At 42.5% G+C, this 20,552-nt stretch overlaps 1 protein-coding gene across 1 annotated transcript in view; it reads left to right on the top strand.

Annotated features, from left to right (window-relative positions):
• KCNH1 (potassium voltage-gated channel subfamily H member 1) overlaps positions 1 to 20,552 on the top strand; it is a 396,454-nt gene that overhangs the window by 50,410 nt on the left and 325,492 nt on the right. The window contains exons 4-5 of the mRNA XM_060247256.1: positions 3,345 to 3,473; positions 14,681 to 14,799. Coding sequence (XP_060103239.1) covers positions 3,345 to 3,473; positions 14,681 to 14,799 — 248 coding nt within the window. The remainder of the gene's footprint in view (positions 1 to 3,344; positions 3,474 to 14,680; positions 14,800 to 20,552) is intronic.

Consider the following 20,552-nt stretch of genomic DNA (forward strand, 5'->3'; position numbering starts at 1 on the left):
AACACTGACAGAGATTTTATAAACTCTGAAAAGTATTGTATAGGTGCTAAGATGATGATCATTATTATGAGACGAAGTGAAGCTGACTAGAAATTCCAGTGATCAAAAAGCGTTATCATTTCCCATCGCTAGCAATGACCAAATAAATTATATAAAATAAGCAGGAGACAAACAGCATGATTTACATATGTTGTGCAGACTTGACTTTTCTTGGAGCAGAAATTAAGCTATTTCAGTGCACAGTTTGCATTTGTTTAGCATAGAGCATATACAGCTCTCATTATGTGATTACAGTATGCACTGGGGCCAAAGTGTTTCCCACAGATGTATTCAGCAGCTGTATTTTAGGGTCACAAATTTGTGCATGTGTCAATAGACACATAGTACTTTTTAGAAAAAGTTAAGAGACTTATCAGTGCCCTTGGTACAGATTCCTATTTTTTTTTCATTTTACTCTTTGGTCAAGCAAGTTTTGCAGGTATTTGAAACCTTACTAACATCTGCTGCATTCTTTGTAAAATTGGTCTATGTCCTAGTATCAATTTATGGTAGGATTGTGTTTTAACAATTTATTAATAACATATGATTACAATATTTAATTGTCTCTTTTCTATACTAACCCATATGATATTTCAACCCCCCCTCCCTCCAATATTTGACTTCCCTGAAGTTATAAATTTAAATTCAGTTATAAAGGTACCGCTAACCAATCAAAGTTCAATGCTTTTCTTTTCTCATTAATACTAAAAAATTGTCCAATGTCTTTTTACATTCCACTCTTTCTCCATATATCCTTTAAATTTCTTCCACTCCTTTTTGAATATATCTAAATCATAGTCTCTTAAAGTTTTAGTTAATTTGTCCATCTCACTCCATGATAAAACTTTCACAATCCAATCCCATTTCTCTGGTATTTTTCCCTGTTTTCACAGCTGCGCATACAATGTCCTAGCAGCTGAGAGCAAGTACCAAATTAAAGTCCTGTCTTCCTTTGGAAATTTTTCTAATTGTAATCCAAGCAAAAAAGTCTCTGCAGTTTTCTTAAAGTCATAACCCAAAATTTTGGAGATTTCTTGTTGTCTCATCTTCCAAAACTCTTTCGCTTTTTCACAAGTCCACCACATGTGAAAGAAATGTAGGATTGTAATATTCACTGCAAGTGAGGGGGTTACCCTTTTAGTGTGCCATACAGAAAAAGAAACTTCTCATCACATAAGAAAATTGGCACATAAAGGAGAACACTGGTCAAGTAGCTTTTTCTATGATATGCTGATTTTCTATGGTCACAAAGATATCTTTAAATTGCAGAGATTTCAAACATGCAGGCTGCGGTCACACTCACTATTAAATCCATCCCTAACCCATCGTTATTATACCCCGCAGCTTTTTTACAACTAATTTCCTGATCAGACATCCCTCCATCCTTAGGTTCTAAGCAGCTCAACCGGACCTCATTTTTTGAGATGGTATTCTGCACTTGCGCAGTACTGTGGGATATCGTGCTTGGCTTAAAAAAAAAAAAAGGTGCCGGCAAAAGTGGGTGATCTCTCCCCGCCCCCCATTTAAACACCCGGCCAGGGAGGGGAAGCCCAGGAGTTCTCTTTGCTGTCTCTCCACCTGGCGGGGAGACAGCAAAGGTGGGTAATCTCCCCCCCCCCATTTAAACACCCCGCCATGGTGTTTAAATGGCGGCGGGGGGGGGGGGAGCTCAGCAACGCTCTTTGCTGTCTCTCCGCCTGGCAGGGAGACGGCAAAAGTGGGTCATCTTCCTCCCCTCCCCATTTAAACGGGACAGGGTAAAAGCTGGAATGGGCCAGAACAGGCCGGAATGGGCATCAAATAACATAGACTGTCACAAAAAATGAACACCCCACCAGGGTGTTTAAATGGGGGGGAGCACAGGAACTCTCTTTGCCATCTCTCTGCCTGGCGGGGAGACCACAAAAGTGGGTCATCTTCCTCCCCCTCCATGTGTTTAAATGGGGGGGAGGGAGCACGGGAGCTCTCTTTGCCGTCTCTCCGCTTGGCGGGGAGAAGGCAAAGGTGGGCGATCTGCCTTTTCCTCACATTTAAACACCCCACCTGGGTGGGAAGCCCGGGAACTGCCTTTGCCATCTCCCTGCCTGGCAGGGAGACAGCAAAGGTGGGCCTTCCCCCCCATTTAGGAAAGGTCCCCTGTGCAAGCACCAGTAATTTTTGACTCTGGGGTGACGCTGCTTTCACAAAGTTTTCATGGCAGACCTTTTATGGGGTGGTTTGCCAATGCCTTCCCCGGTCATTACACTTTCCCCCCAGCAAGCTGGGTACTCATTTTACCGACCTCAGAAGGTTGGAAGGCTGAGTCAACAATTGCTGGTGCAATGATATCATTTGGAGTGGGCTCTCGCAGGGAAGCGGATGTGCGCTTGTGAAGAGTTGGCTACAATGGAGCATTCAAACATAGAAAGTACGCATGGGAGTCGTCAGAAGCATTATTGGTCCGGATTTAATGTACTATCAAAAAAGTCCGTGTCCCAGTCATGGCACTGCGGGACACAAATGAGCCAACAACCATTGTCAGATGCTGATGTTTGGACAACCGCATAAAATCCGACATGCAACTGGCTTTAATCCATGCCCATCTCATCGATTTATGTGCATCTGACCACGGCCGCAGTCTGCCTTGTTTAAAGGGGCCATACAGAAAAAGACACATAATTTAATTGCATTACTAAATTGGCTGTTAGGCTTTGAAACTCTAGCTACTTTATATACAATACATGAAGAGGAAAACAGAGATGCCAATTGACCCCAAACTGTTGGAGGATACAAAACTGAAAAGGGAATCTAGATTTCTTGACTCATGTCTCATTAGCTTCAGTGAGCTTAGAAGAGGGTAACTCTCCTTAGGATACTGCTGCCCTTCTGTTCTGCAACTGCTTTAACCTTACCCCTGGTGGGGTGGTCTTAGTGATTCTGGGGCTTTGGCCAAAGTGCAGGTTGAGACACCAGAGTTTGTGCTGCTCCAATACTGGGCCCCTGCCAGGGCCAAGCAAGGGGCAGTCATTCTGCAGCTACTGCCATGGTCCTACTGCCCGGGCTTCCGACAGGGTGGACATGGGTGATGGTAGGAGGCTACTCTGCTTTCCCCCTCCTTTGGGGGCAGCATTGTGGGAAGTCAAGGCCCAGAATGGGGTCCTGGGTCACTGCCCCTGTTGCCCATTAGCAAACACCATCCCTGCTTGCTCCTTCTCTCTGGTTGCAAAACAGCTGATTCTTCTTATGGCTTTCTTGTAAAGCTGTAAGGTCAGCATGTTATACAAATTATGTTGCTGACCAGCTTTTCCATGTTGTCTTTCCTCCAGGGACACCTGTTTGGTTCTTTGTGAAAATAGCTCCCATTCGAAATGAACAGGATAAAGTGGTTTTATTTCTTTGCACTTTCAGTGACATAACAGCTTTCAAACAGCCTATTGAAGATGATTCCTGCAAAGGTTTGTAACTTATTTTATGCTATGCATATTTTTATTTTTTGTTTAAAAATGTCAGTGTGACCTAGGGTTGCCAGATCCCCTTATCATCATGGTGGGGAGGATTGGGGGGGGGGTGTTCTGGGAGTGGGCGGAATGTTGCATGTTGTGTCCCCAATGTGATGACATCACCTGGAAGTGACATCATCACATCAGAGGCAACTCTCTGGTTTTTGACCAAACTCTGTGGGGGTTTTGGCTTCAAAACTATCTGCCCAAAAAACCAGCATGTCACTGTGCAACGTCCCCAGTGCAGTGACATCAGTGTTTGGGGATGGAGGTTCCCCCACCAGCCAGCTGGCCAGCAGTGGGACAAAGCCCCCCAAAGCAGGGGAAACCCCACCTGGACCTGGGGACTGGCATCTCTAGTTTTCCTGAAGTTTTCGTTTATCATCAGAATGATCAAGAATGAGAACAAAGTATTTGTATTGTGCTTGTACTTACAGTGCATTGAGCACCACTTGGAGATTGCCAGTTGTTTAACCAGCATCTGCATCTAACAGTGGCTTGAGCTGCAGCAATTAACAGATTATAAATGTTTAGTCACAATATTACACAAAGCTTTATATGCTAATTTCTGCAAACCTAACTGCTATGGCAAGCATTGGAGCTGGATGAAAAGTTGGGAGTTATAAAAGAAAGAGCATATTCATTTTCAAGTTAACTATTCCTTCCGTATCCATAGGAAGGTCAGTTATCTCTCTTGGCTAGGTTTTACTATCTCTATGCTAGATCTTACACATGGGAGTCCTTACACAGAGTTCCCTCCAATATTATGTAAGAACAATTTTTGAAATCTTTTTTGCTTGCTTATTGTGGATGGACCAAAATTGATTCTATCAACAGTTATTTATAGGTCCTCAATGTGCAATATTTTTATCAAGTGGTTTGCTCTCCCCAGTAGCATAATTTACAGTGATAGTAAAGAATTTAGCACCACTGAGGGAAGAATGTAAATGATACTTGTTGCCGTGGAATAGTAGAATCTCATACAGTGGTATGGGAGCTTTGGGAACTATGTGGTAGTAGTATGGAAATAAGAAATTCAGATTCATATCTCCATGGTTGTTCTTACTTCTACTTCAGATTTAGGTGGTAATGGTTGTTTTTATTCACATTTAGATTTATATATCATTTCCTACTCAAAGCTTTTGGTGTTGTGAACAATAAAATACAGGAAATTTAAATGCAGTCAGAATAAAAAGCTAAAGGTAGTCCCCTGTGCAAGCACCAGTCGTTTCCGACTCTGGGGTAACATCACATCACAACATTTTCATGGCAGACTTTTTACAGGGTGGTTTGCCATTGCCTTCCCTGTCAGAATAACTATCAATAAAACTATAATCAAGAAAATAGCTAGAGGAGGACTCCCCAGCATGGTGCCAGTGGGCCTCATTGCACCTGCAAGTTCTTCCTCTGGTAGTTGCTTCCACTCAGAATGAAAGGGTTTGTCCATGCAACAGCAGCCACATCCTCTGTAGGATTAGGGGGACTGGTAAACACTTGGCCTTTCCTTAGTCATGCTTTTCTTCTTCTCTTTCTTGTTTCCTCTCATCCCAACTTTTTTTTCATTTCTTTTTATTTCCCTTCTGCAATTCTTTTGTAAATTAAGGAGAGACATACAGTCTTCTGCAGCTGCCATTTTGGGTTTAGCTCTGCCTCCTGTGGTGGCCATTTGAGGCAGCGCTCACACAACCCCCTCTCAAGATTCCAAAAGTGCCCACAGGCTTACAAAGGTTGGAGACCCCTAAGCCAGAGTTTTCTAGTTGCTAAAAACTAGCTCCAGCATGGTAATTTTTTTTTTAAAGAACTGTTTTCACTAGTTTTCTAAAAATACAAAGAGAGCAGACCAACAATGGCTCCTTGTTATTGAATGCTTCCCTGAGCTTCTCAGAAGGTGGAAGGCAAGGGCAATAAACGTAACCAAGAAATGATGCAACTGAGGTGCTAACTGCCATGAATATGCACCTTCCAATACTTTAAGGCCTTTTGCTTAGTAAGCATACAAAAATTATTATTACTGTCTATGTGTTTTTCTGTGTTATGTCACTGTGGTCTGCTTAGGGTGCCAAAGCTGCATATTACAATACTGGTTCTCCTTTTAATGTTCAATTTTTTTTGGTCCATATCCATGAATATCCAGAACTGGGCACAGCAATCTGCTTACTTGACTGAGTAGAGTAGTATTATGATTTCCTGTGTTATAGCTGTGATTGCTATCAGTGCAACCCAAAATGGCAAATTTATTAAGTAGGAGAGGTCCCATGTGACAAAGGATCTGCTCTGTATGCAAAAGGTCTCAGATTGGATTTCTGACATTTCCATTAAAAGGATCAGGTAGTGGGGAATGTGAATTTCTGTTTAAGACCCGAAGAGCTACTGCCAGTCAGAATAGACAATAACAACCTTGAGAAGCCAATGATAACCTTGTTTACATGTGAACATATGTATATCTGTATCTGTATATGTGTATAGCCGCCCTGAGTCTGCTTGCGGAGAGGGCAGGATAGAAATTTAAAGTAATAAATAATAATAAATAAATATCTTGCATGTACATGTATGCACCTGTTTGTAAGAATGAGACAACTTTCATTCACTTTACAAATGAAACTAGGGATTAATCCCAGGATAAATGTGGGCTTTAAACCATATGTTTAACAGTAGATGCATTTAATCTACTATGAAAATTGTTCAACATGTATATAAAGAAAAATCAAGTGTATGTATGTTCAATGTAACTTGTGAACAGGACTCATATAATGCAGCTTCACGTGATCGTGATTTTTGACCCGCCACATGATTGCACAATATCTATGCCTGGTATTAGTGGAAGATCAACACTCACAAAAGTGAATAGGCATCTATTCGCTCAGTAATTTTATAAAACCATGGCTTAATTAAATTAACTATTATTATTATGATTGTCTGAATGCGACCACTCCACTATATATAGTTAGTTAGGTCCTCAAAATATGATCTAAAGCCAGGATCTGAAGTTGGTTTATTAACTACAGTTACTCTCTCAGTGGTATTATGATGCCTGAATACAGACTTCCTGATTTAATCTGGTTTATTCTCTAGTGACATCTTCCCAGACTACAGAGAGAAGGAAATGAAACCAATATTTGTTAAAGAAAACCAACTTTCAAATGATTGTCTGTGAGCTGAATCCTGATTTCACAAACTAACCATAGTTAAAGTAAACCATGATTTCATGTTATATCTGAACAAAGCAATTATCTAGAGATGACACAGAGAGATTCAGATGAAATGGTACAAAGTGCTGTTCATTAGGGAAATCTATCATCTACTGATGCTATGAATGCTAATGTTTAAAGAAATTATTGAGCTTTTGTACCTCATAAGTTTCTAATTTTAGTTTCTTTTTGTTATGCAGATCATGGAATTGGTTCATCTTTAAAAGCCACCTAATTTATACAATTATGTAAATTAAACAAATGTGCTTTTAAGTGGATCTACTTTAGATGAGAAAACATCAAACATAAGACCTTGAAAATAGTTCAGACTAGTTATGTGATGCACAAAGTGAGAAAGCTGAATTCTGAAGTAGGGCAAGGACTTTGGGGGAAAACTTTGCTCCCTTCTGATGCTTCTTGCCTCTTTTCTTGGTGTCCCTCACATGCCTTTTCTACAACCTGATTGCCTCTTGAAGATGTGTGGTGTGAATACAAGGAAACATGTAGTTGCCTTCTAGTGAGTCAGACTACTGGTCTATCAAGGTCAGTAATGTCTATGCTGACTGGCAGCAGGTCTCTTAAAGTCTTTCACATCACCTCTTATTTGATCTTAAAAAAAAAAACCTGAAGAAAACTGCAGATTGAACCTGGGACCTTCTGCATGCAAACCAGATGACTGTCACTGACCCACAGCCCTTCCCTAAGGCTTAGGGAGCCAGACTTAAAAGAAGCTACAAGACCAGAGACTAGCAGATGTTGATCCTTAGAGCAAGGAATACAGAGCTAGATGACCAAAGATCTAACTCAGTATAAGGCAATATTAAATATACTGAATTACGAATTCATGGCCTAAAAACATTTAATGATCTCTGTGTTTTTGCTTTGTATTAATTTACATGTAGCCTGGGCTGAGTAATGGTTGTTCATGCTTTCAGTTTTGATCAGCTGTTCCCTGTCAGTTAACTAAGACTCTTAGGACTTGTATCAGCCAATAGATCCACTTAAGGCTAACTAGCCATTTGGGGGAAACACACAGATTTTGGAAAAGCTGCTGAGCAGATTAGTATTGATTAATGCTGATCAAGGGGCTGAAAGCTGTGTCTTAGTTAGGTTATACATTCTTCATGTAATATTTGGTTAATAAATTCTTGATCTTTATGATCTTTGGATCTCAAGAAAAGCTTAAGCTCATGCAAAGATTTGTGCTAACTTAAAAGAAGAGCATTTGGGTCATTTTCAGAAACTGCCAGAAGCTGAGGAGAGTTTCATGAGCAATCTTGGATTTTCTGCCTTCTTTTAACCTCATCTTGAATTTTCCAAATGGAGCATTTCCTGTACTATTTGCATTCTATATTATAGTCTCAAAGTCCATTGCATTTTCATCTGTCTTTACTAGCTAATGAGAATAATCAGTCCTTGTCAATTTTGTGTGTAAGGGAGACAGCTATGTCTCTCCTCAGGCTTCTAGAGTGATGTGTTGTAATAAGATTAAGAGGATGTAAACATGGATTTCTGCATTCTAAGGTGCAATGGGGTATCTTCAATCCATGTTCTATTATAGATGTTACTAATTATGGCCTGCTGTCTGGTTTACTTTTGTTCTTTCTTGCTGTTCTGCATGCACAGTGACAGTACTGATTCTTCTTTCTGATTTGTTCTATAATTTTTGTTCTTTCTCTTATCTAAGGACTAGCAGTACTTTACGAGACTGTAGAAAGATAGCATTTAAATAATTTTGAAATAGGAACTTACTTCTAGTATTGCATTGTACTTGAAACCATGCAGAATACAAAGCACAAAACTTTCTCTGTATTGTTAGAAGTAACAATTTGACCTTATAGTTTTCTGAAACTTTTGATAGGATTATTATTTAAATGGTGTAGTTGACACATTTTGTGGTACTGAAAATTTCTGTACAACTGACAAGATTCTATACAGTGCAGTTCTTTCATCCAGAAGTGATCTGGATTTTCAGTTTAGTGCAGTTATGCCCAAAATGTGTACTGTGCGTTATTAGCATGAGTAGTCTGCTGGCAGAACTAAATGATGAAGGGTTTCTAGGAATTAAAAGCACGCCCCTATAGAAGTGGTTACACAGTGTGACTCAGAATGACTTCTGTTTTGGCCTTGCCTTGTTCCAGTTAGCCACTGATGGGGATGGCATTCTGATGTTTCCCCATGTATAGTATAATTGAATAACTGTAACTAGTGATGCAGAAGTACAGCACTCCTCAGAGGGGAGTCACAAAATGAATTGGCCACCCCAACGGAAATAGTTCTTACGCTTACATGCTCTAAAAGTAAGTGGCTGTTTTATTTATCAGTTTTTCTACCCTGACTTTGTTGGAGTAAGAATCTATCTTAACCCAGGATGACAGCTCTGCTTTGACAGCTGGTGATCTAGCAGGCATGCTAGGTCACAGTGACCTTATCAGCAGGCTGGTTTGAGCCGGCTGAAGACAAGTGAAGGAACCTGCTGAGTCAGCATGACACTGCACTGCCAGGATTGGCTGACTGAACTATAAGTAGACTGTGTGTGCAATGCACAGGTCTCTCTTTGAGGGTTAGCTGGCTGGCGGAGCATTTTGCCTGTGTGATCAATATATTGGGCTGCACTAGTGAGCACGTATTGTATATTCTGTAAATACACTACTTTGGCACTAGCTGCAGGTGTCTGGCTGATTTCTTTCCTGGAGCTCTGTGTCGGGCACGTCACGAAGCTCACTCTGCTAACTACCGCACCGACAGGGTTATGGGCCCAGCACGCTTCCGCTGCGCGGAGGAGCACCGAGAGAGTTGAGCTGACCGAGAGTTGGAAAGAGCCGGAGGCGAGGAACGCTGGTTGAAGGACAAAGAAGCACCAGCTATCTCGTTTTGAGAGCCAGAGGGACGACGGCAGCCAGCTGTGTGGAGGAGTCGGCATCATGGCTCAGCAACAGCTTGCAGTGGCCGTTGAGAAGCTTAACTCAGCCAACTACGCGGTGTGGAGCCTGAGAATGGAACACTACCTTAAGCGTGAGGGGCAATGGCTGTTTGTAAGTAATCCCCCTGCCGTGTTATCTCCTGCCCAGACTGTGTTAGCCGATAAGGCGCTGGCAAACATCGTGCTAGCAGTAGGAGATGATCAGTTGGTATATGTGCGAGGGAAGGACACTCCCAAGGCTGCCTGGGACGCGCTCAGTGGGGTTCACGTTAGTACCACTGCTGGCTCCCTTATGGCCTTGACCAGGAAGATGTTTCGCACTGTAATGCCAGCTGGAGGGTGTGTGAAAAAGCACATAAAGAAGCTAACGGACTGTTTCGTTGAGCTTGAGGCCAGAGGCAAGACTGTAGCTCCCGATGACAGAGTTTACATGTTACTGTCGTCGTTGCCGCCTGAGTTTACTCCCTTGATAACGTCCCTGGAGATGGTTGATGTGGCGACTCTAACGATGGAGTACGTGTGTGCCCACCTGCTTGATTTCCAAGAGAGGATTACAGCAGTGAGTTGTCCGGGGGTGTCGGCTGAGGAGCGTATGGCTATCAGCTCGTCCGGGAAGGCGTCCAGGAGTGAGCCAGCTTTTGCTGCTGGCAGACAGCCAAAGGCTGAAAAAGAGGAGCCGACTGCACTGGCTGTCCGACGTTGCTATGGTTGTGGATCATTCCGGCACCTGCTCCGTGCTTGCCCAGAGAGGGGGAAGCGGTGTGGACGGAGGCAGCGAGAGCAGAGGACCACCAGCCCGTGTGAGGAAGAAGCCCGGCTGGTCACGTCTGCAGGAGAGAGCACAGGGTCTGCCTGGATTTTAGACTCTGGTGCTACGAGCCATCTCTGCTGCGATAAGGAGCTGCTAAATAATGTTGACATTCCTGAGCACAGGCATGTCAGATTAGCTGACGGGACTTCCGCGGCTGTTACTTGCTCAGGCAGTATTGAATTTCCTGTATTAGATTGCACTTTGCAGCATGTTCTGTGTGTACCCTCACTAAGGTCGAACCTGCTAAGTGTGAGCATGCTAATTGACCAGGGATACCAGGTGAAGTTTGAAAAGACCTGTTGTAAAATCCTAGGAGGTGGGGGGAAGCTGCTTGCAACTGGGAAAAGAGAAGGTAACATATATGTGGTCCAGAGTCATTGTGCCCAGGTGGCACAGGTGTCAAATGTGCCAGTGCACAATCAGTGTATACATCTGCTCCACAGGAGACTCGGGCACTGTGGGTTTAGAGCGTTGAAAAAGACCCTGCAATTGGTGCCAAGTCTAAAGGTAAAACCCTGCAAGTGTTACCTAGATTGTCAAGTCTGCAAAAAGACCAAGAGCAGGGCGTGTGCTGTTTCTAAGCAAAGCACAAGGGAGAGTAAGCGTGCCCTAGAACTCGTCCATTTGGATGTGATAGGCCCATTGCCAAAAAGTCTGTCGGGGAGGAGATACTGCCTAGTGGCTACTGACGACCATACCAGGTATTCTTGGGTCTTTGCTATGGTGCATAAATCCGAAGTGTACAAGGTGTTCACTAAATGGGTCAAAGCGGTTGAGAGGCAACTAGGTGTAAACCTCCAGGCTATTCAGAGCAACAGAGGGGGGGAATTCTTATCTAATGATTTGAAACGTTGGCTGGAGAACAAGGGCATTGCCCACCGTTTAACGAACCCAGCCACGCCCCAAGAAAATGGGCTGGCAGAGCGTACAGGGGCTGTACTACAGACTTTAATGTACAGCATGTTAGAAGATGCAAAGCTGCCAATTTCTTATTGGGCCAAGGCCATGTATTCTGCTGTTTTTGTGCATAATCGAATTTGGTCCAGAGCTGTAAATGATTTGCCTTACAGAATGCTGTACCATAGGATTCCAAACCTAAGGTTTCTAAGAGTCTTTGGGGCAGAAGCTTGGGTTGGCATCCCCTCCGAGAACAGGAGGGAGGGGGATGGCCGGGCAGTGAGCCTAACTTTTCTGGGCTACAAGCCAGAAGCTAGGTGTTATCGCTTCTGCGATAAGAGAAAGAAAATAACGCTCAGTAAGACTGCTCAGTTTAACGAGGCTGCCAGGTGGCCGCAGTTACATTCAACGAAGAGGGAACTTGGACTGCTGCCAATCACTGATAATGGTGCTGGAGTCCTGCCAGGGGTAATTAAGCAGGAACAACAATCTCCCGACCGGGGGCTGGCAAGCAGAGGGGCAGAGAAACGTGAGCTCCAAGTTGGCACAGAGCCTCAGATGCAGAGTCAGGAGGTGGAACTTGAAAGTCAGGAGGTGCAACCTCTGAGCACAGGGGCAGAACCAGCCCAGGAGGTGGCAACAGATCAGCCTGAAGGAGACGAGGCCGGTCCGAGTACGGGGCCGAGAGTATCTACTAGAGCCACAAAGGGCATCCCTCCTGCCAGGTATAAGGGGCCTTACGTTACACTGGTAGTTAAGCCAGACCCACCAGGGTTCCAGGAAACGCTCAGGAAAAAGGCTGAGGAATGGAAGGCCTGGGTGGCAGAGTGCGAGGCGCAAAACAGGGAGGCAGAAGCCAAACGCCAGAAGGAACTGGCTGACCAGGACAGTGATAATGAGTTCCTGGATTGGAAGCTGTAAATTTGTATATATGAAAAGCATGTAACATTGCTGTCTGTGTACCAAATGTGAAGGCATGTGTGTATAACAATGCAGAACATTGTGAGTGATGTACAGTTACCAGATGTGAATGTAAACTGTATCCAATGTCGGAATTCACTGTAGTTGGGTGCACTGGGTTCGATAGATTAGGAGGTGTGTTGGAGTAAGAATCTATCTTAACCCAGGATGACAGCTCTGCTTTGACAGCTGGTGATCTAGCAGGCATGCTAGGTCACAGTGACCTTATCAGCAGGCTGGTTTGAGCCGGCTGAAGACAAGTGAAGGAACCTGCTGAGTCAGCATGACACTGCACTGCCAGGATTGGCTGACTGAACTATAAGTAGACTGTGTGTGCAATGCACAGGTCTCTCTTTGAGGGTTAGCTGGCTGGCGGAGCATTTTGCCTGTGTGATCAATATATTGGACTGCACTAGTGAGCACGTATTGTATATTCTGTAAATACACTACTTTGGCACTAGCTGCAGGTGTCTGGCTGATTTCTTTCCTGGAGCTCTGTGTCGGGCACGTCACAAAGCTCACTCTGCTAACTACCGCACCGACAGACTTTCTACTAAAACAGCACTCAGGGACCCTTACCAACTGAATAATAAATAGCTGGCAACAAAATACAATGCAAAGACCAAAAAACAAAACAAAACACCAGACAACAAAAGCAAGCAACAGCAGTAGCCTAGTAATTAATCCTGAACAGCAAAAGAGAGCAGGTATGAGAATCAAATGTGCTTTCAAAAGCATGGCTTGGCAGGGACACCAGTTTAGTCTAGATCTAAATGCTGAAATGAACAGATTTGTACCTGAGTGGCAATGAATCCCAATCCATATGTACAATCTTCATTTTTTAAACAAAACATATAAAAATTATTACAATATAATCATATTTTGATCATTTTTGATCATATAATCATATTTGAATAATCATATTCAAATTTGAATGTTAATGCAGTGACAGTCGCAATGACCCAGAGATTTCACACGCCAAATGAAAATTTAAATTCCATCATACTACAGACTTAGTGACTATTCCAAGTAGCCATACAAAATATTCACAAATCATATCAATTGCATAGCATGAATTCCTTCCAAAAGAACACACCTTTTCTCAATCACAAATCCAGTTAAGAAGCTATAGATGCATATAGTTTGTTTTCCTAGAAACCTTTCATTATTTAATTCTTACAGTCTACTCACATTGTAACGCATGCTGCCCTATGCTCTCTCAGGGACAGTTGCATCATCCACTTGTTTCTTCAATATTCCATAAATTTTCAAATTAACTGAATTCATTAAGAGTCGGATTTATCATTGATGGTTGAATGTAGTCTTATATTCTGCTAGATTATCTGCTGCTTAATAACAGTAACTTTATTTTCCAGAATATCCAACTAATTTTCCAATTTTCTCTTTTCATCTGCAGTTTACTTATCTGCTATTGAAATCTTTTTATCAATAGGGCATTATATTTTACCATTTCAGATAAAATCATTCCTTTCAACATAAATATGAATGTAGCATCATCACTATAGTCTGTATCTTTTAATACTTAGAATCGGAATGAGTAGACATCAGGTTGGGACTTCCTTCATTTTACCCAACATTAACAATTTGAAACTTACCCAATTTAAATATCTGAATACAGTTCACAACACAGCCATTTGTCAGCATTTGAGATATTATTCAGACTTAATAAAATAGTTCTTGCTCATGTATGCTTTTCATACCAGTTTCATAGGCAGATGATAAAAACAGTTATCAAAGAAAATATTCTGTTGCTAGGACAAACTTTTGAATTGCTGAAGATCCAAGCATTGGCCAAAGTACCACTTCAGGCATATCCAAAGATTTTGCCATGCCATTAAGATTTTTAAATTCCACCACTTACCCCAAGAGCAGACTCACATGCTGAATCATAAGTTGTATTCAAAAGCACAGATTTGGAGGCTGTTACTTATGGAAAAGAAGCTGACATGTTATAGGTCCAGAGCACAAGTTCATTGCTTTCTGCTGTGTCACCCTAAACCACTTTCTTTCTTATGTTTGTGATAAAAAATCAAGAGACCCATGCCAATAACATTCCCTATGCTAGTTGCTTGTGTGTATGAACTGAGTCTGAATGCAACAGAAACAAAAAACAAAGACAGCTGTTTTCCCGCATCTTTATGAAAACCCTTCTAGTCATTTCAGCACCATGGCCAGCACCAAGAATTACTATTTCTGAACCACTTTATGTAACTAGTCATTTGCTCAGAAGAAGTTTAATTGTAATTAGCTTTATAGTAGTGGGCAGCATTTTGTTCACAGCATTGTTTAAGACTGTGAGAGGCTATTAAATATAACCTGTTGTTTATGGTAACTATTCTTTGACTCCTTGAATTGCTTTTAGGCTGGGGAAAGTTTGCTCGCTTGACACGTGCGCTCACAAGCAGCCGGGGAGTCCTGCAGCAGCTTGCTCCCAGTGTACAGAAAGGAGAGAATGTTCATAAGCATTCCCGTCTTGCTGAGGTAATGTCTCTTTTCTTTTTTACCACCAGATTATTAGAACAGAATAAATTATACATAACCATTTGAACAGATTACCTGTTGCTGCTAAATGACTGTTTATGGGATTTGGGTTATTGTTTTATAATTAGTTATTTTAAATTAGTAATGAAAAACACAGATTTAGATCATTGGATTTTAAATTTCCCATTTTGCAATCCATGCATTTATTGAACAGGAGTGCATTCTAATTGAATTAGTGGTTAGTGTGTCAGACTAGAGACTCAGGTTCAATTCCCCATGCATTGCCGCATGAACTTGGGCCAGTCACACACTCAGCCTAACCTACCTCATAAGGTTGTTGTGAGGATGAAATGGAGGAGAAAGATATAAGCTGCTTTGTATTCCCATTTTGAAAGGCAGGGTATCAATGAAGTAAAGAGATTAATGTTGTTTGGGGAATACAGTATCTGAAGGACTGCTTGTTCTCATATGAACCTGTCGATACTTTAAGATCTATTTGAGAGGCTCTGCTCCAGGTGTTCTTACTTTCAAAGTGCATGTGTGGGGTCAATCAGTGGCATTCTGGCTGTGGAAAATTCTTCCTAGAGACAAAAGCTCCTTTGGCAGCTTTTTAGATGCCAAGAGAAGATAGTTCTGTTCTCCCAAGCCTTTGTATGATAAATTCTACTATTATGGTGTATTTTCTGCTTCTATCATTGTTCTAATGCTGGTTTTGCTGTTTTATTGCTGTTTTATTATATTTATATTTTATGTTAGATCAGGAAGTGGTGTAAGAGCATGTGATACAGCCATTTTTTGAAGCTAATCAGTTCTGGTTCTGGTCACTATCTGGATACCAGATTGCTAGGAAGCCCAGCATATACTGCCTTGAGTTCCATGATGTTATGATACAAAAATAAGGGGCCCCATGGTGTGTATGAAGTATGTTCAAAAATAAAGAAGAAACACCATGTGATGTTCCAAAGTCTACCCCCAAACATATATCTCTGCCCCCTCACAAGATACTTAAACTCATGGTGCCTTGTGCTTTGGACCTCCTCTCTTCTTGGGGTGGGGTAGCAGTGCTGTCTAACAAGAGCAGCAGGTAGAAGAGATGTTGGCAGACTGCACCTTTGTCCTCTGTTCTAGCGGTGGGTGCAAAGACCCACTCTTTGCTAAGAGAGAGTTGCTGAATGCCAAGCACCTCTTCAGCCTGCAGGTCTCTGTGCCCCATCCATTCCATAATGGGCCAGCATTTGGCTGCAGGAGGCCGCTTGAGAGCTGACTGGCTGACAGCCAGAGTTGGACCCAGTTGCCCCAGATCAATCTTGTGACCCAGGCACAAATGGCCCCTCCAGCTTATGAATGGGAGCCTGTCTTCCAGTGAAAAGGTACTGATAGAAATGTGTTGTGTGCAGTGGTCATCATTGTCTGCTGCATGGTAGTGTGACACCACAGCACCACTACCCCAAGATGGGGGACCTTGCAGGCCATATGCAGGCCTTCTAATCCCTATGCTACAGATTTAGCTGTTTGCTGTGATTGTAATGGCAGTTTCTGTGTGCCTGGGCTACTGCCCTAACAAAAGGATTATTCTGCTATTTGCTGCCTTAGAGCTTCCAGTGTGCTCAAAGTTGCATCTTTTGGCATAGATTACCCCCAGACTTGTCTTGGGAAGGAGCTGTGACTCAGTGGTAGAACCTGGCGGGTCTCGGGTTCAATTTATGTTTTCTCCAGTTGAAAGATTTTTTGATAGGAATGGTCTTTAAGAATCTGGAGAGGGTCTGTCAATCAAAGTAAAAAATACTGACGTACCAATGGTTTAACTCAGTATAATGTTGAATTGTGTGTGGCCCCTCTTACATGCTGAGTAAAATGTTGATTGCCACTTTGGGATCAGGAAGCAGTTTTCTCCAGGCTAGTTTGGCCCAGAGATCCTGGAGGATATGTTGTCATCTTTTGGGCATGGAGCAGGAGTCACTGTGTGTGTGTGTGTGTGTGGGGGGGTATTTGTGAATGTCCTGTTTGCAGGGGGTTGGACTTGATGACCCTGGAAGTCCCTTCTAACTCTACAGTTCTATGATTCTATGTTAATACATGCATGTATCTTTGGGGACTATGGCATCAGATGAGCTAAGGGAGATGCTGGGGTTCATTCTGAAAACATGCTAGTGTATTTTATGTGGTAGAAGGTATAGACTGATTTCTATAAAGTCATTGTGGCATTCTTGCTGTTACCATGGTTGACTGATGCCTTCATGCATAGGTGCTGTGGAGGCATTGTCAGTGAGAGGCACTGTGAAAGGCAAAGTACTTGGCTAGGGATAAAGCAGCAATTCGTTGTGAGCACTAAGTTGCCAACTCCAGCTTGGGAAATTCCTGGAGATCTGGAGGCAGAACTTTCTGGGGAAGGTGGAGTTTGGGGAGAGGAGGGAGCTCAGAAGGGAAGAGTCCACCCTCAAAGCTGCCATTTAATCCAGGGGAATTGATTCCTGTTATCTGAAGATAGGTTGCTAACCTCCAGGTGGTGGCTGGAGATATCCTGCTTTGGAGGTTATGCTCTATGACATTATACTTTGTAGAGGTCCCTCCCCTCTCCAAACCCCACCCTCCCCACGCTCCCTCCCTTAAAATCTCCAAGAACTTTCCAACCCAGTGCTGGCAACCCTATCTGGAGATCACTTGTAATTCTGGGATACAGAATCATAGAAACATGGAATCATAAAGTTGGAAGATACCTCCAGGGTCATCTAGTCCAACCCACTGTACAATGCAGGAAATTCACAAATATCTTCCCCCTAAGTTCATACCTCCCCCCTAAATAAGTGAACAGAATCGGCATTGCTGTCAGATGGCCATCTAGCCCCTGTTTAAAAACCTCCAAAGAAGGAGAGTCCACCACCTCCTGAGGAAGCCAGTTCCACTGAGGAACTGCTCTGTCAGGAAATTCTTCCTAATGTTTAGCCAAAAGCTCTCTTGATTTAATTTCAACCTGTTGGTTCTGGTCTGACCTTCTGGGACAATAGAAAACAACTTTGTATCATCCTCTATATGACAGCCCTTCAAGTACTTGAAGATGATGATCATATCACCTCTCAGTCATCTCCACTCTAAACTAAACACACTCAGCTCCTTCTGCCTTTCATCGTAGAACTTGGTCTCCAGACCCCTCACCATCTTCATTGCCCACCTCTGGACACATTCCAGCTTGTCTATATCCTTCAACTGTGGTGCCCAAAACTGAACACAGTTCTCTAAGTGAGGCCTAACCAGAGCAGAATAAAGTGAACACATGATCTGGACAGTATACTTCTGTAGATACAGCTGAAGATCGCATTTGCCTTTTTAGCAGCTTCATTACATTGCTGACTCATGTTCAGTGTATGGTCCATTAAGACCCCTAGATCCTTTTTGTACATACTACTGCCAAGACTCCTCCTATAATTATGCATTTGATTTTTCCTACCAAAATGCAGAACTTTACATTTATCCACATTAAAATTAATTGTTTTAGTTCAGTTTTCCAGCTGTCAAGATCATCCTGTATCCTGACTCTGTCTTCTACTATATTTGCTACCATTCCCAATTTAGTATCATCTGCAAACTTAATAAGCATTCCCTGTATTCCTTCATCAAAATCATTTATAAAGATATTAAACAAAACAGATCCCAGGACAGATCCTTGAGGCACTCTGCTTGTCACTCCTCTCCAAGAGGATGAGGAACCATTCACAAGCATTTTTTTCAGGCTCCACTTAACCTCCAGGCCCCACCTGAAGGTTGATAACCCTAGCACCCTTAGTTGTGAATTCAGTGGCAGCCTCATATGCTCCCAACCTATTTCATGGAGCCACATGCTTGTATAACTTGACCTTCAGTCATTTCCTTGATTAACTGTTGTCTGTAGACTGTGGGTGCATTGTATTTGGATTCTGCTTTGGTTCTGCATAAATAAAAACATGACACATTTTCTATATAAGCAATAAAAGGAGCTTTTTTCCTAGCTAGTCTTGACAACATGACTTAATGAAAGCACTCAGTTGTAAACCTGTCTTTCCCCTAAACACAGAAATTTTATTAAAATCCACTTCTAGCTGCACTCAGATTCTCTGACACTTTATGCACTTGTGTTTGCAAAGGAAATAGAGGAATTTGGTTGCAGATGACTTGATTTCTGTTTTATTTCAACCATAAAAGGTCTTAACAGCATACATAAAATACAATAGTTATTTGTTGATTATGAATACTGCTTGTTTGTCTGTCAGAAGACAGTATTCATAATCAAACAGGAAGAACCACAGGGCTTGGTACTAGGTCCGATGCTTTTTAACTTGTTCATTAATGATTTGGAGTTGGGAGTAAGCAGTGAAGTGGCTAAGTTTGCGGATGACACTAAATTGTTCAGGATGGTGAGAACCAGAAAGGATTGTAAGGCACTCCAAAGGGATCTGTCGAGGCTGGGCAAGTGGGCGTCAACATGGCAAATGAGGTTCAATGTGGCCAAGTGCAAAGAAATGCATATTGGGGCCAAAAATCCTAACTATAAATACAAATTGATGGGGTGTGAACTGGAGGAGACTGACCAAGAGAGAGATCTTGGGGTCGTGGTAGATAACTCACTGAAAATGTCAAGACAGTGTGCAATTGTAATAAAAAAGGCCAACACCATGCTCGGAATTATTAGGAAGGGGACTGAAAACAAATCAGCCAGTATCATAATGCCCTTGTATACATTGATGGTGCGGCCTCATTTAGAATACTGTGTACAATTTTGGTCACCGCACCTCAAAAAAGATATTATAGCTTTGGAGAAAGTGCAGAAAAGGGCAACTAGAATGATTAAAGAGTTGGAACACTTTCTCTATGAAGAAAGGTTAAAACACTTGGGACTCTTTAGCTTGGAGAAATGTCGACTGCAGGGTGACATGATAGAGGTTTACAAGATTATACATGGGATAGAGAAGGTAGAGAAAGAAGTACTTTTCTCCCTTTCTCACAATACGAAGACTCGTGGACAGTCAATGAAATTGCTGAACAATAGAGTTAGAACTGATAAAAGGAAGTACTTCTTCACCCAAAGGGTGATTAACACATTGAATTCACTGCCACAGGAGGTGGCAGCAGCTACAAGTATAGACAGCTTCAAGAGGGGATTGGATAAGCATATGGATCAGAGGTCCATCAGTGGCTTTAGCCACAGCTTATTGTTGGAACTCTCTCTCTGGGACAGTGATGCTCTGTATTCTGGGTGTTTGGGGGGCACAGTGGGAGGGCTTCTAGTGTCCTGGCCTCACTGGTGGACCTCCTGATGGCACTTCGGGTTTTTTGGCTGCTGTGTGACACCATTCTTTTGTTATTTAAGAAATTTGGCAAAATCTATAATAAAACTGTTGCATTACATTTCTGATAACACTAACCATAAATATATGTATAAATATATCCCACTGTCACGAGCTGAGGCAAGGCCAGGCGAAGTCCAGGGGCAGTCCAAGGTCTGTAACCGGTGAGCAAGAGTGTCCAAGGTGCCAAAGCCAAATCATCGTCCAGGTATCGTAGGTCAGAGGTTCAGAAGCCGTAGTCAGGGGGTCCAGAAGTCAAGCCAAGGTCAGGAGGTCCAAAGTCAAAAGCCGAAGTGGATGCTAGGACGTCAGGTAGATGACTAGTTGCTTCCACAAAGCCTTCTCTCAAAGCCTACAGCTATATAGCCCTCTGCTGTCTGTTGCCCATTTGGGCTAATTGCTGACTCAGAGGGCAGCCAGGATTCTGCTGGGACA

The sequence above is a fragment of the Heteronotia binoei genome, chromosome 1, assembly GCF_032191835.1.
Source record: "Heteronotia binoei isolate CCM8104 ecotype False Entrance Well chromosome 1, APGP_CSIRO_Hbin_v1, whole genome shotgun sequence".
Taxonomy (NCBI): domain Eukaryota; kingdom Metazoa; phylum Chordata; class Lepidosauria; order Squamata; family Gekkonidae; genus Heteronotia; species Heteronotia binoei.